Source organism: Mustela lutreola, chromosome 8, assembly GCF_030435805.1.
Source record: "Mustela lutreola isolate mMusLut2 chromosome 8, mMusLut2.pri, whole genome shotgun sequence".
Taxonomy (NCBI): Eukaryota; Metazoa; Chordata; class Mammalia; order Carnivora; family Mustelidae; genus Mustela; species Mustela lutreola.
In genome coordinates this window covers 18,023,489-18,036,772 of record NC_081297.1, presented here as the reverse complement: position 1 = coordinate 18,036,772, position 13,284 = coordinate 18,023,489, and the positions used below count along the sequence as shown (strand labels likewise).

The window sequence follows — 13,284 nt, the reverse complement described above, 5'->3', positions numbered from 1 at the left end:
GCTTTAAGTCAGGTGTCATAAAGATGTACAAACATATAGAGCAATGACACTATACTCATTAGAGTTTTTGTTTTGAAAAATATACTTCACTTTCTTTTAAATGTTATTTACATTCACATAGAATTGGTTTACCATTTCTCTCTCTCTCTCAAATAAATAAAATCTTAAAAAAAATAAAAAAGAATTAGCAGATTTTCAGTGCAGGCTCTGAAGACAGAATGTGCTTCTGTCTTCCCTTGTCTGCTGGCCAGCTGGATCAGACCCTGATGGGGGCACCCCATGCAACCCTTTCTCTCCTTTTTATTTGCTGGCAGAGTCTCAGGTTTATGTCCCACAGAATTCAGGGCAGGGTCAGCGGTGGGTATGGAACTTGGTTCTGCCAAGAATGGCATGAGAAAAGATCTTTTGGGGAATTTGGGGTAAAGCTTTTCATGCTTCTACACAGGGGCACTGGAGGAGAGTTTTCCTCTGTGACTCCGAACATTGCCATGTGTGGAGGTGATGCCAAGAAGTGCCACAGCCATCTGGTGACCACAAGTGGGGCCAGCCAAAGGGCAAAGCCAGTACATAGATGATGAGCTTTAAAACAAAAATACAGAAATAATTTTGACAAACAACTTTGTTTAGCTATTGACTCAACTAGCTCTACAACCTGTCATACTTCTGGCCTTCCTACAATGTCATATAATAAATGCACCAACGTGAGAGCTTCTGTCAATCAGAGCTAAAAGCATGCCGATACCCTAGCTATGAGACATTATGTAAATTATGTAACCTCTTTGTGCCTTAGTTTCCTCTTGTGAAAAACAAGAGTCCCTATTTCATAGATATTGTCAGGATTGTTGTGTTGATATCTAGAAGTACTTGGAATGATGCATGTCACATAGTAAGCCCTCAAGAAATGCTAACTTTTGTCGGTGCTGCGGAGGCAGTTGTCCATTTCAACAACTGTGTTCTGAAGTATCATCATTTTTTCATCATGTTTGTAAAAAACTATTGAAGTGTAGTCATATTCAACCAAGAGTGACTAAGTTTATAACACTTAATATAATGATTTTCAATTAACCTCACTCAGTTGTCAACTAATCTTCTATACACTCATCAATATCATCCTGATAACAGATCTCATCAGTAACGTTATCCAGATGGGCAGGGAACAGCAGTAACATTGTATATCTCAGTTTCAGCTAATATTTCTGGTGCTTTTCCACAGAAAATTCTATTTTAGATTTGCTCTAATTTCATTTTAGGAGCCTACATTTTTTTTTTTTCTCACTATCAGAGTACTGTTGGAAGAGGCAATCTCCTTGGACCCGGAGTGGCCCTGCACATTCTTTCTGCATATGCCAAGAATGCAAAATCCTGACCACTCTTTACACAGGCCATTCTCAGAATTGTGTTTGCATTGAGCAACCTTAAAGGATGAGGCAATGCCTTTCTACTGCCAAGAAGCAGGCTGGTACTCTTTACTATGAAAGTGGGGAGCTCAGGGATCCCTTCCTTTAATGCAACACACTGTGTGTATACGTATCCATGACAGGTCTTTGGTGTCACCCTCATGGCACTGAGGGGTATGGCAAATCAACACAAATGAATACGAAGGTCTGGATACTGTTTTCGCGATGATGATAAAGTCTTGTTTTTGACCCAGGAGTCTTGGGTCTTCTGCTAATGGCCATGAGTCAAGCAAACTTGTTAGCTTACATGCAGGGTAAGATCTCACACTACAGAGTCTTGACCCACAAAGTCCTCTCAATAAAATTGTATTGAATTTTTAATTTTAATTTTTTTTAAAGTTTTTTACTTATTTAAGTGATCTCAACACCCAATATGGGGCTCATACTCACAACCCCAAGATCAAGAGCTGCTAGCTCTTCTAAGCCAGCCAGGCACCCCCATATTGAATGTTTTTAAGACTAAGATATAGTAATTAAGTAGAAAGATCATCAACATTTAAAGCTTTGTCCATATAAGATTTGTAACCATTTTCAAAAATCATGTGTGAAAACTACCACTAAATTATAATTATGATGTTAAAAATAAGTATGATAATAGACTACCCTATAGAAATGGATGAATCATATGATCAGTTCTGATAAAAGTTTTAAAACATATGTTTTAAAGCAGTTTATAAGAAATAAGAGAAAACCAATTTGTAAGTGGTGATTACATAAAATTTCAAGGAAAATGTTTTTGATACTTTCAAAGGACAACAACTATTCTTTCTTTCTTTCTTTGACAGACAGAGATCACAAGTAGGAAGAGGGGCAGGCAGAGAGAGAGGGGGAAGCAGGATCCCCACCAAGAAAAGAGCCTGACACAGGGCTCTATACCAGGACCCTAGGATCATGACTCGAGCCAAAGGCAGAGGCTTTAACCCACTGAGCCACCCAGGCGCCTAGGACGACAACTATTATTGATAACAAATTGTACATGTTGCAGGTTTTTTTCCTAGAACACGTTTTACAGAAATTCTTTTTACATGTTTGGAAATCTTTTAAAACACAAAATAAAAATAAAAATCATTATATTTTCAAACAAGTATCCCACAAAATATAGACAATAAACATTTCCTAAAATTACTACAAGCCTCCAAATTTTTGTCTTTTCAATCTGTCATTCCCATGGTCCCTAAAGGTATCTTACTAACACTCAGGATGTTTTACTATCCTGCTATAAAGACTTTGATAGCCTTCCCTGTCCAAGACAACTAAATTCAGTCTGCTTATTCTAACCTCCAAAATATGGGTGCAAACTACTTGTCTGAGCTTCATGCATATAACAAAGAATAACTGAGTATCTAACGTTTACCAGGCACGGTTTCTGGCACCAAAGATAACAGGAGTGGACAAGTCCAAGTTTTTGTTCTCACGGAACTTACATTCTAAAGGGAGAGACAACCAGTAAGCAAGTAAACAAAAATACGTTATATATTCTGAAGCAGTGGTAAACTCCCCTCTCATTACATATGCCTGATGTACCATACTCACCTATTAAATATTTTCAAAATATATCTACAGCTGGGCAGTACCCTCAACCTAAGATATAGTCTCCCTATGGTTCCACTTATTAAAGTCACATGTAGGCACTTTCTTTTCCATCTTCCTATTCCGTCCTTGCTCTTCCCTTGCCAGAGTGGAGAAATCAACATGGGGATCAATGACATGAGTGAATTTCTCCATGGTGAGAAAGGTTGGGAGCTATGAAGAGGAAAAGGCCAATGGGGCTAGTAGCCAAGAATGTTGTAGGGTAGTGTCACAAACAGGAGCAGTAGCACAGAGCTAGCATGACTGGGAGATGGGGTATATAAATGTAATAAATGTAAAAAAAAAAAATGAGGAAAATAGAGCATCCGCATTTGAATCACCAGCGAGGTGACTCATTAAAGTGGGAGTCATCAATGACAGGTAAGGCTGGTCAGTGGAATTTTGATTAAGAAAAGGAAACTTTTACAAGAAATTAAAAATAGGATACTTTATGTACTTGCAATCCCATTTCTGAGTATATATTCAAAGGAAATTAAGTCATTATCTCAATATTTACAACCCCAGATTCATTGAAACATTATTCAAAATAACCAAGGCAGGGGCACCTAGGTGGCTCAGTGGGTTAAAGCCTCTGCCTTTGGCTCAGGTCATGATCTCTGGGTCCTGGGATTGAGTTCGGCATCGGGCTCACTGCTCAGCAGGGACCCTGGTTCCCCCTCTCGACCTGCCTCTCTGTCTACTTGTGATCTGTGTCAAATAAATAAATAAAATCCTTAAAAAAATAGCCAAGACATGGAAATAACCCAAGTGCTCATTAATGGATAAATGGGTAAAGAAAATGTAATGTTTATATACAATGGAATATTCTTCCACCTTAAAAAAGGGAAGGAAATCCTGCCATTTGTGACGACATAGATGAACACCGAGGGCATTATACTGAGTAAAATAAGTTAGACAGAGGAAAACAAATATTGTATTGTCTCATTTATATAGGGAGTCTAAAAAACCCAAACTCACAAAAACAGAGAATTGATTGGTGGTTGCAGAGGCTGAGAAGTGGGGAAATGGGGAGGTGTTGGTCAAAGGGTTGTGTGTGCTACTTCAACCCATTTTCCAAGTCATAGGTAAGGCTGCCCATTTTTCTGGGAGCCTGGAATAAAAGAAATCTAGACTGTAGTACAAGCTGTTCTTCCACTGGGGCGTTGTGATCCAGCAGATAATGGCACTATTTGTCTATGACAAATAGAGGAATTATCTGTGATCTTCTGGCAAGCACCACTAAGAAAAACATAGCAGAGACGTCTAGGATTTTCGAGCAGATCTTCTACCTTCTTGTATAGATCACTATCATCCTTTTGAGAAACAGTCCTGGCTTGCTATTGAGCCTGGAAAAGATTGAATGCCTAAACATGAGTCATCAGGCCTGATTTCCCATGATAAATTGGGTTTTATCTGACCCACCAAACCATAAAATTGGGCATGAGCAGCTTTAGTCTCATAAGATGGAAGTGACATCAGAGACCAGGCTCAAGCAGAGGGAAAGACATTTCCAGGAGCCCTTAGCCCCTGCTCCATTGCCTCTTCCCCCTGAATCCACAGGTACAGCCTCATGGGAAGTCTCTGTCTGATCAGTTGACTGAGAAAGGAAAGACTCAGGCCCGGTTAACAGAAGGTGCTGCCGTCCGAAGGGGGATACCTATAGTCCCACAGCCCCGCTCAGAGGTGACCTTGAAGGACAGCCGTGAAGGAAAACCCTTCCTCTGAAGAGAATTAAAGTAGTACATTCACCTGTTTACTTTTCTGAATGAGAGCTCGCCAGAATTGTGTCTCTGTATTAATTTATGCCTGTTGCTAAAATTTTAAGTGGATCATGGCCAGGGACTTGGAAGGAAGGAGACTGAGAGATTGGTGACAAGAAAGTCCGGGGAAGAGTTCTGCGGGGCACAGGTTAGGGGCACCTGGGTGGCTCTGTTGAAGCGTCTAACTCAAGTTTTGGCTCAGGTCAAGATCTCAGGGTCCTGAGATTAAGCCCCACATCGGGCTCTCCCTTTGCCCCTCCCCCCACTCATGCTCTCTAAATAAATAAATAAAGTTTTTTAAAAAGCAAAAGAACAGGCACAGGCTATAAAGATACTTGTGCTCCATTTGGATACTCACCAAAGGGCATCCATCACAGAGAAAGTGTTCAGTGATGAAGCAGGTGAAATGACATACTCTGGATAGCAGTTAGTTTCTGCAACCATCCCAGGGCTCGCTCAATGGCCCTTGAACGAAATAGCAATGGTGGTAGGGATGGAGTTCAACAACGCGGACATCACCTTACCGAGTCTGGCCTGGCTGAGGCAAGCACCGAATGCCTCATCAGCCAACAAGAAAGAGCAGCAGTGAGTCCCTAATGTGCCAGTATTAACCAGTGGGGATAGCCAGCCACTTGGTGGCTGCCTGATAACACTGACCCTCTGCCATCAGCCTCCCCGGGGTAGACGTAAGTATTCTACGCCGATGTCTACATATGGATATGTCTAGCGATATGGATTTGTATTCCCCGACCACAATGCATCTTCCAGAATCACCATCCATTGCAAAATGCCTTATCCACCATCATGACTTCGTGCACATCTTCACTTCTGATAAAAGTGCTCATTTCATAGCAAAAGAAGTGCAGCAATGGGCTCATGCCCTTGGAAATGATGAGTCTTATCACATATCCCATCACCCAGTACGGCCTGGCCCCTCAAAGCTTACTGAGGATTTGATTATGGCAGTTGTGAGACAGATCCATGAAAAGATGTGTTTCTGTCTTACAGGATGCAGTCTATGCTTTAAATCAGTATGGGCTGCTGCCTCTCCCATGGCTACAGGTCCGTCCAGGAGCCCAGAGACAGAAGTAGAGGCGGCTCCTCTCTCTTTCTTATACCTAATAACCAGCTCCCAGGAGTATTGCTTCCTGTCCCAGCAACTTTATGATCTGCTGGCTTGGAGGTCTTAGTTCTCAGGGGAAGAATGTTTTCATCCAGAAATACAATAGCTCCATTGAATTCGATGAGATTTAATTGAACTGATAGCTCACCACCCGGTGGTCCTTTGGTCATTGAACCAGAAGGCAGAGAATAGGGTCTGGCTGAAGTGATCAATTCTGAGTATGAAGAGTATACAACGGAGTCAGTGAACACTATGTCTGGAACCCAGCGGATTCTCTGGGGTGCTTCTTTGCATTTCCATACTTGTCATAAGCACACTGTGGAGAAGCACACATGAGTTGTGTGTTTCCACCATGTCAGCTTTATTCAATCATAAAGCAAAGTTAAGTCACAATTTTTTTTAAAGATTTTATTTATTTATTTGACAGAGAGAGAGATCACAAGTAGGCAGAGAGGCAGGCAGAGAGAGAGGGAGAAGCAGTCTCCCTGCTGAGCAGAGAGCCCGATGCGGGGCTTGATTCCAGGACTCTGGGATCATGACTTGAGCCGAAGGCAGAGGCTTAACCCACTGAGCCACCCCATACCCCTAAATCACAATTATAAAGCAGGTTCAGGATTCTAGACTCAATGACATTTCATCCTGTGATTAAACTTGGCTGCCTGCAGAGCACACAAAGCAGGACAGAAGACAAGTCACACGACAAACAGGATCAGAAAGGCATAGGAAATTAAGGACCCAAACATGAAGTCAGTCTATGGGCGCGCAGTTGAGTTGACGCCCGGGTCTGGTCCGGGTCAGCCCCTGGCACTCACCGCCTCTGATGTTCAAGCAGGGAAGGTTCTCGGTGCTGTCTGGAGATCCATCGGGCACAGCCTCCGGTGGCAGTTACCTTTTTTAAGTGGTCGGACACAGAGGGGCCTGAAAAGTCCCAAGGTGTTCTGGCAGAATCCTTCCCTGCCTAAAGGGACTGAATTGGGTGTGGGTCTCCGCAGGCCTCTGGCGTCAGCTGACGTGGGTCTTGGCGCTGTCTCCCAGCTGCACTACTTTGTCTGCGTCATTGCTTGACAGAGGCCTGCCTGACATGAGAGACTCCATTTTGCTCTCTACATTGCCACTGGGGAGCAGAATTTGCCACCCTCAAATACACCTCTTTGGCAGAAGGACTGTCTTGAGGTAGGTATTTCAAAGGACCAGCAGGCATAGGAGAAGCTCTAAAAACACAGTAGAAGTCGCCCTTTTGTAAGGGACACGTACATTTATAAGGGGTATCTCCATGTGTAAGCCTGTCTCCCCCGCTGAACCAGGAAGAGAGGACCACTCCATCTCCAGAAACTGAACAAGGACTTCAATGTGCATAACAAGAGCGCCCACCTTTTCCTGGGCTTTGCTGACAACCTCCCAAAATGGCTCCCCCCTCATCCTCCAACACTGTCTTTGCCTTTAGGTGGAGATGATATTAAAAGTGGTAGATTGGGCCATTTCAGGGAGTTACTAAATATTCCTAGGTATCTTGCATGTATACAGGAGGTATATATGTTATTAAACTTCTTTGTCTTTTTCCTGTTAATCTTTTATTACAGGGAGTCTCAGCCAAGAACCTGAAGGGTAGAGGGAACATTTTAAAATTTATTTTTAAAGTTTTTTTTTTTTTTAATTTATTTACTTGACAAACAGAGAGAACAAGTAGACAGAGATGCCAAATGCCGGGCTCAATCCCAGGACTCTGGGATCATGACTTGAGTCAAAGGCAGAGGCTTTAACTCATTGAGCCACCCAGGTGCCCCTAAAGATTTTATTTTTAAGTAATCTCTACGCCTAACCTGGGGCTCGAACTCACAACCCCAAGATCAAGAGTCGCAGGTTCCACTGATAGAGTCAGCCAGGTGCCCAAGGAGGGTTATTTTTGAGAACTCAGAACCTTCAGGAATGAAGATTTGGATCTCCTGGCTGGGTGAGGAACCTTAGTCTGCCTGTATCTTTCAGCCTCTCAACAAGCCACCCCGTGGCTCAGCTCCGGCCAGCACCCTCTGACCAGTTTCTCCGCCACCAGCCGAGTCCTCTCCCAAGACGTCTTAATCTCTGCCTTGGGTGGCAGTGGGATCGAGGGGGAGTGAGGGTCTTCTGAGTTCTTACTTCCTTTCTTGTTTACTCTTCTTCTGCCCTGGGGATCACAGCTCCATTCTGCATTTGCTATTACAAGACCGCATAGAGTCCTTTACTGCCTTTTACTAGTTAAAAATGCTTCTCCTTCTTCTTCCCCCGCCCCCCAATACTTCTTAATATTTAATAAGGAACAGGAAATATTTCCCCCATTCAAATACTGGTGAGGTTTCTGGCTCCGGTCTAGATCCTGAGTGCTAGATCATCATAATAAATACAAACAGTCAGTCACTCAACCTGTTTCCTTATATTCTACAACACTGCACCTTCAACAGACATCACACTTCATCCTCCTTGTCTACAAATGCAATCCTTTAGCCTCCCCAATGCCAAGCAGCTCCTTTTAACTATACAACTTCATCTTTCTTTAAGCTTGAACAAGTATGTTCTTTCTTTTCCATTAAAAAAAAAAAAAATCTATTGTGGGCAGTAGGTTTAGGGAATGTCGGTAGCTATTATGAATATATAATGTTACATGTCAATTACATATCAATAAAGCTGGAAAAAATAAGTTAAAAGTGTAAGGAAACCACCCCAAATACATATATTTTCAGGATATTATTTAAAACTTGGAATAATGTTTTTAGTTATTCCTATATGGTATCCTAATATTATAACACTACAATATAATGCTTTAAAATCAAATCCAAAAATGTGATAGATACCTCCTACAGAGTTAATTATATTAAGTGCTACTTATTGAGTGTTTAACTTGTCCCACGTGGATTGTTAAGATATATGCACTAACATAAGCATTTTCTCTTCAGATCATCCTCCCAATAATCTCATAAGAGAGAGACTAACTTTCTTGTTTCAAAGATACAGAACTCGAGGTTTGAAGAGAGGAAAGAACTCTTCTAAAACCATAAGCCTGAAGGGACAGATCCCAGTTGTCCATCCCTAGGGAGAAATGGCTCATGGCTCTAAGGTCCCTTGAGTCTTCAATTTTGTATAGCTGACTCAGAAAGATCTGGCTCATTCAGAACCTAAGTGAGACATGAAGGTTCATTCTTCAGTTTCCCGTCAAATTCCAAATGTCTCTGATTTTAAATGGCAACCTCCTTGCCTAGAATGAAACCCACATCACAACAAATTAGCTAAGTGGCTCCTACACAGGCCTTATTTATAGTCCTGGCAATTCGATTTCTGAATAATGGCTTAGTTGTTATGCATAAAATACAGTCTTGGAAAGATGACAATTATGTTTTTTGAATAAACGAGATAGGAAATTAACATGTAAATTTAGCACAGAAAACAGACCCATGAATATTTATTAATAGAATGCAATGACACTTCTCACTGGATCCCAAAATAATCTATCCTAACAAATGCTTATTAACGAATTAGTCAGAGAAAATGGTATTAGGTGTGCTAAACTTTCGCTATGGTGTACTGTTCAATTTTAAATAAGGAAAACACTGCTTCCCTCTTTTCCTCTTCGAAGAAGACACGTCTCTTTGTCCCTCCCACTTCCTAGGTGATCTCACCAAGCCCTCCACCCCTACAACCTTCTTTGTGCTAATTACTCCCAAACTGATACAACCAGTCTGGACCTCTCTTCTGAACATCCGACTTGAAGGGGAGCAGAATATAGCACCCCAAAATATGCCTCTTTGGCACAAGGATTATTTTGAGCTATTATTTTGAGAACTGCAGACACAGGAGAAGTTCTGCAAACAAAGTAGAAGTTACTCCCTTGGAAGAGAAATTTACATTTATGAAGGACGGCCCCATTTGTAAGTGTCTCCTTCTCTAGACCAGGAAGAAAAGGATGAGTAAATCACAGGAGAATCTTATCAATAAAGAAGGCACCAATTAAAATCTGCGTGACAGCCATACTTCTGTTCACTGTGCTTTTCCTGGCAACTTTCCATAACTCACCACCCCCAATCGAATCCCCATCCTTTGTCTTTAGGTGGTGGTATTTAAAGGGGTGGCTTGGGCCATTTGGGGGGAGTTACTCTGTTTTCCTGGTTATCTCCCATATATACAAGAGGCATTAAACTTCTGTTTTATTCTTCTCCTATTAATCTGTCTTTTATAAGGAGGTTGATCTCATCCAAGAACCTTCAAGGTAAAGCAAAAGCTACTTCTACCCCCATCTCTTAATTGGTTTCCCTGCCCTTATCTTCCTTATAACTTATTATCAAAACAGCAGCCAGAGTAATCCTGTTGAAAGATTCAGTTTGTCAAATCATTTGTCTGCACCAATCCCCCTCTCGGCTTCCCATCTTTGATAGTATGATTTATAATAAGAAATAAATATTTTAGTCTTCATCCACAGTTCTGGCCTCAAAGCTCCCAAGAATCTTAGAATTTCCTAAGTGACCCGAGCAAGGGGATCATCTCTTGTTATATTTGGTATTTTGTCCTCAGTTCCTGAAATAGTCTCAGTGTGGAAAAAGGGTGACCTGTGGGTCTTTTGTAATTCATAACATACTCCTTTGAACCAGGGCTGAGTCCATGTTAAAAGGGGGCACTTTTGGAAAGACCCTAAGGATGGAGTCGGGTTGCCAGGGAAACCAACCACAATTCGAGGGTGGGACCAGTCAGTCCCACTCCTACATCCCCCTCTGGAGGGGAAGGAGGTTAGACCCAATCACCAAAAGTCAATGATTTCATCAATTTGGCCTATGTAATGAAGCTTCCATAAAAAACCTCCAAACTACAAGTTTCATCGAGCTTCTTGGTGGGTGAAGCAGAACACATCCAGGACCCAGGAGGGTGGCACTCTCCATATTCCATGGGGACAGAAGCTTTTCTGCTCCAGACCCTTCAAGACTGTACCCTAAGAATCTCTTTATCTGGCCTTTCATTTGTATCCTTTAATATTTTTTGTAACAAACTAGTCACCTGTAGGTAAATTGGTTTTCTGAGTTCTGAGTGGCTCTAGGAAATTAATTGAACCCACAGCAGGGGTTATGGAAACCTGTAATTTCAGACCCAATGGTCAGAAGCACAGGTAACAACCTTGATTTGCGATTGCCTTCTGGAGGCGGGGGCAGTCTTGTAGGACTGGGCCCTTCACCTGTGCTAAGTGACGCCGTCTCTAGGTAGCAGAGTGTCAGAATAGAGTTAAACTGTGGGACAGCCAGTCAGTGACATTGCCTGGCATGGTCCCTTTACTTCTCACCTCTCCTCTGCTGTCCCCTTCTCCCTGGGCTCCAGCCACCCGGGGCTCCTTGCTGGGCCTGCAACACCCGGGCCCACCCCTTCCTGCTTCCTGTTCTTTGGCTGGAACACTTCGTTCCCTGATACATCAGAATGGTTCTTCCGTCAAGCCTGCAGGTTCTCACCCCAACATCATCTCTGAGAAGTTTTCCTGGGCCACAGTATCTAAAATTACAATCCACTTCCCTGCCCCGCACACCAGTGCCTCTGCCCCCTCCCCGCTGTTCCTTCCTTAGCACGTACCACTAACTTCTTTATTACATGCTTTGCTTGCTTATCATTGGTTTCCTGACTAGAATGTAAACTTGACAAAGGCGGGCCTTCAGAGGGTTTGTAGATCGCTGCTTGCCCAGTGCCAAACTCTGCCTGAAACCCAGGACTGCAGTCCCTACTCCAGCCTCTCCCACGCCTCCCAGACACCAGCACAGCCCCCTCTAGCACTGTGGGGGAAGAGAAATTAACATTGGCCTCAGTGAGTCCTTTGTTCAGGCACTGTGCATTAACTGAGCACCTGGCATCCTAGTTCTGTCCACTGGGCGCAGCGGTGTGTTTTGCTGCTGAGCTCCACACCAGGCAAAGCCCAGGAATCCAAGGCAGGAAGTCATTGCTATCAGTAAACAAGCAGAACAGGTTAGACACCGTGCCCCTGGTGTTATTATGGGCTGCTGCCAATAATGTGCTTTCCACAACCACCAATCCTAGGTCTACCCTGATCTATTTTCACAAATGCACCCCCTTCCGCTGGGCGGGCAGCACTGACTCCCTGGGTCAGTCCCCACCACGCGACCAGTACCGCGCTGGTCCTTTCTTCTCACTCTGGAGCCTCAGGGCACCATGGAGCCCTTGATTTAGGGAATTCTAAGTGCCTGCACAGTAGCTGATCTAGTGCTGGCCACTTACTGATTTTAACAGGTTTCTGGAAGGAAAAACACATTTTCCCGGATACATCAGCTCTACATTATCTGAACAAACTGTGGACAGAGAGGCGCAAAGGATGATGAGAGCAAGGAAAGGTAACGAAAGGCTCAAGGTGATGTTGGCTAACACCTAGAGGGCACTATGTGTACATACATACGGCGCTCTTGCAAACAGGGTACACGGATGCACTCATTTCAGATTCTCTGAACTACGAAGCAGCATCGTCCACCGCCCTGTCCGTGGTCTTCTCATGAAGTAACTGCGACACAAGTTTTCAAGGAACTCGCCCGACTCAGGGGCCCTGGAGAGGGTCGCAGGATTTGAACCCAGGCACTGTGGCTCCAGAGTCCCTGCTCTCAGTTTATGTGAATACACTTGAGAAATCAAACCAGCCGGCCTGCGGGCCTGGAGCGCGGGAGGGAGTCGCGAGAAAGGGGCGCGGGGCGCGTGGTGCCGCGGGGGACGGGCGGACCCAGGAGGGAAGGGGAGGTGGCGCCGCGGGGGGCGCGGCGGCTGTCTCGGGTCACCTGGGGCTGAACCGGAATTGTTCAATAGTCGACTCGAGGGTTTCGAGGATCATCCGGCACTCCCGGGTCTCGGGCGCGTCGTCCTCGCTCTCCATCGGAGCCCGGGGCTGGCGGCTGGGGCCGTGGGCCTCCCGCGCAGCTGCGGGCTCGCGGGAGTTTCGGAGTCCAGAACCCGGCGTGCGTTGCCATGGCGACCCCGGGGGGAGGGGCGGGCGGAGCGCGGGAAGCGGCAGCGGCGCGGCGGAGCGGACGCGGCCAGCTCCCACGGCCCGCCGACCTCAGTGCTGCCGGACGGGGCGCGCTCTGTGCCGGACACCCACGGGCCAGGCCGCCGCTGAAATGTCCCCAAGAAAGCTGGACTCGTCTAGACACCCCTGCGAGGTCCCTCCGCGCTCCAGGCTCTCCTCACCTTGTGTTCTCTGGGGCCTCTGCGCTCAGCCTCCCTCCAGGCCGGCGCGCTCGCTGGGTTCCTGAGCGTCTCCCTTTGCACGCGAGCACCCCTCCGCGCGCCGGGACCCTCGTCTTCCCGGCCTTGCGCCCCTCGCTGGAGGGCAGCCTCGGGGAGGAGGAGGAACAGCGCCCCCTGGTAATAACCTTCC

At 44.9% G+C, this 13,284-nt stretch overlaps 1 protein-coding gene across 1 annotated transcript in view; it reads right to left on the bottom strand.

Annotated features, from left to right (window-relative positions):
• The window catches only part of C8H10orf67 (chromosome 8 C10orf67 homolog), a 143,130-nt gene extending 130,224 nt beyond the window's left edge, over nucleotides 1-12,906 (bottom strand). The window contains exon 1 of the mRNA XM_059183932.1: nucleotides 12,686-12,906. Within this exon, the coding sequence (XP_059039915.1) occupies nucleotides 12,686-12,780 (95 nt within the window). The 5' untranslated portion in view covers nucleotides 12,781-12,906. The remainder of the gene's footprint in view (nucleotides 1-12,685) is intronic.
• Nucleotides 12,907-13,284: the final 378 nt, after the last annotated feature.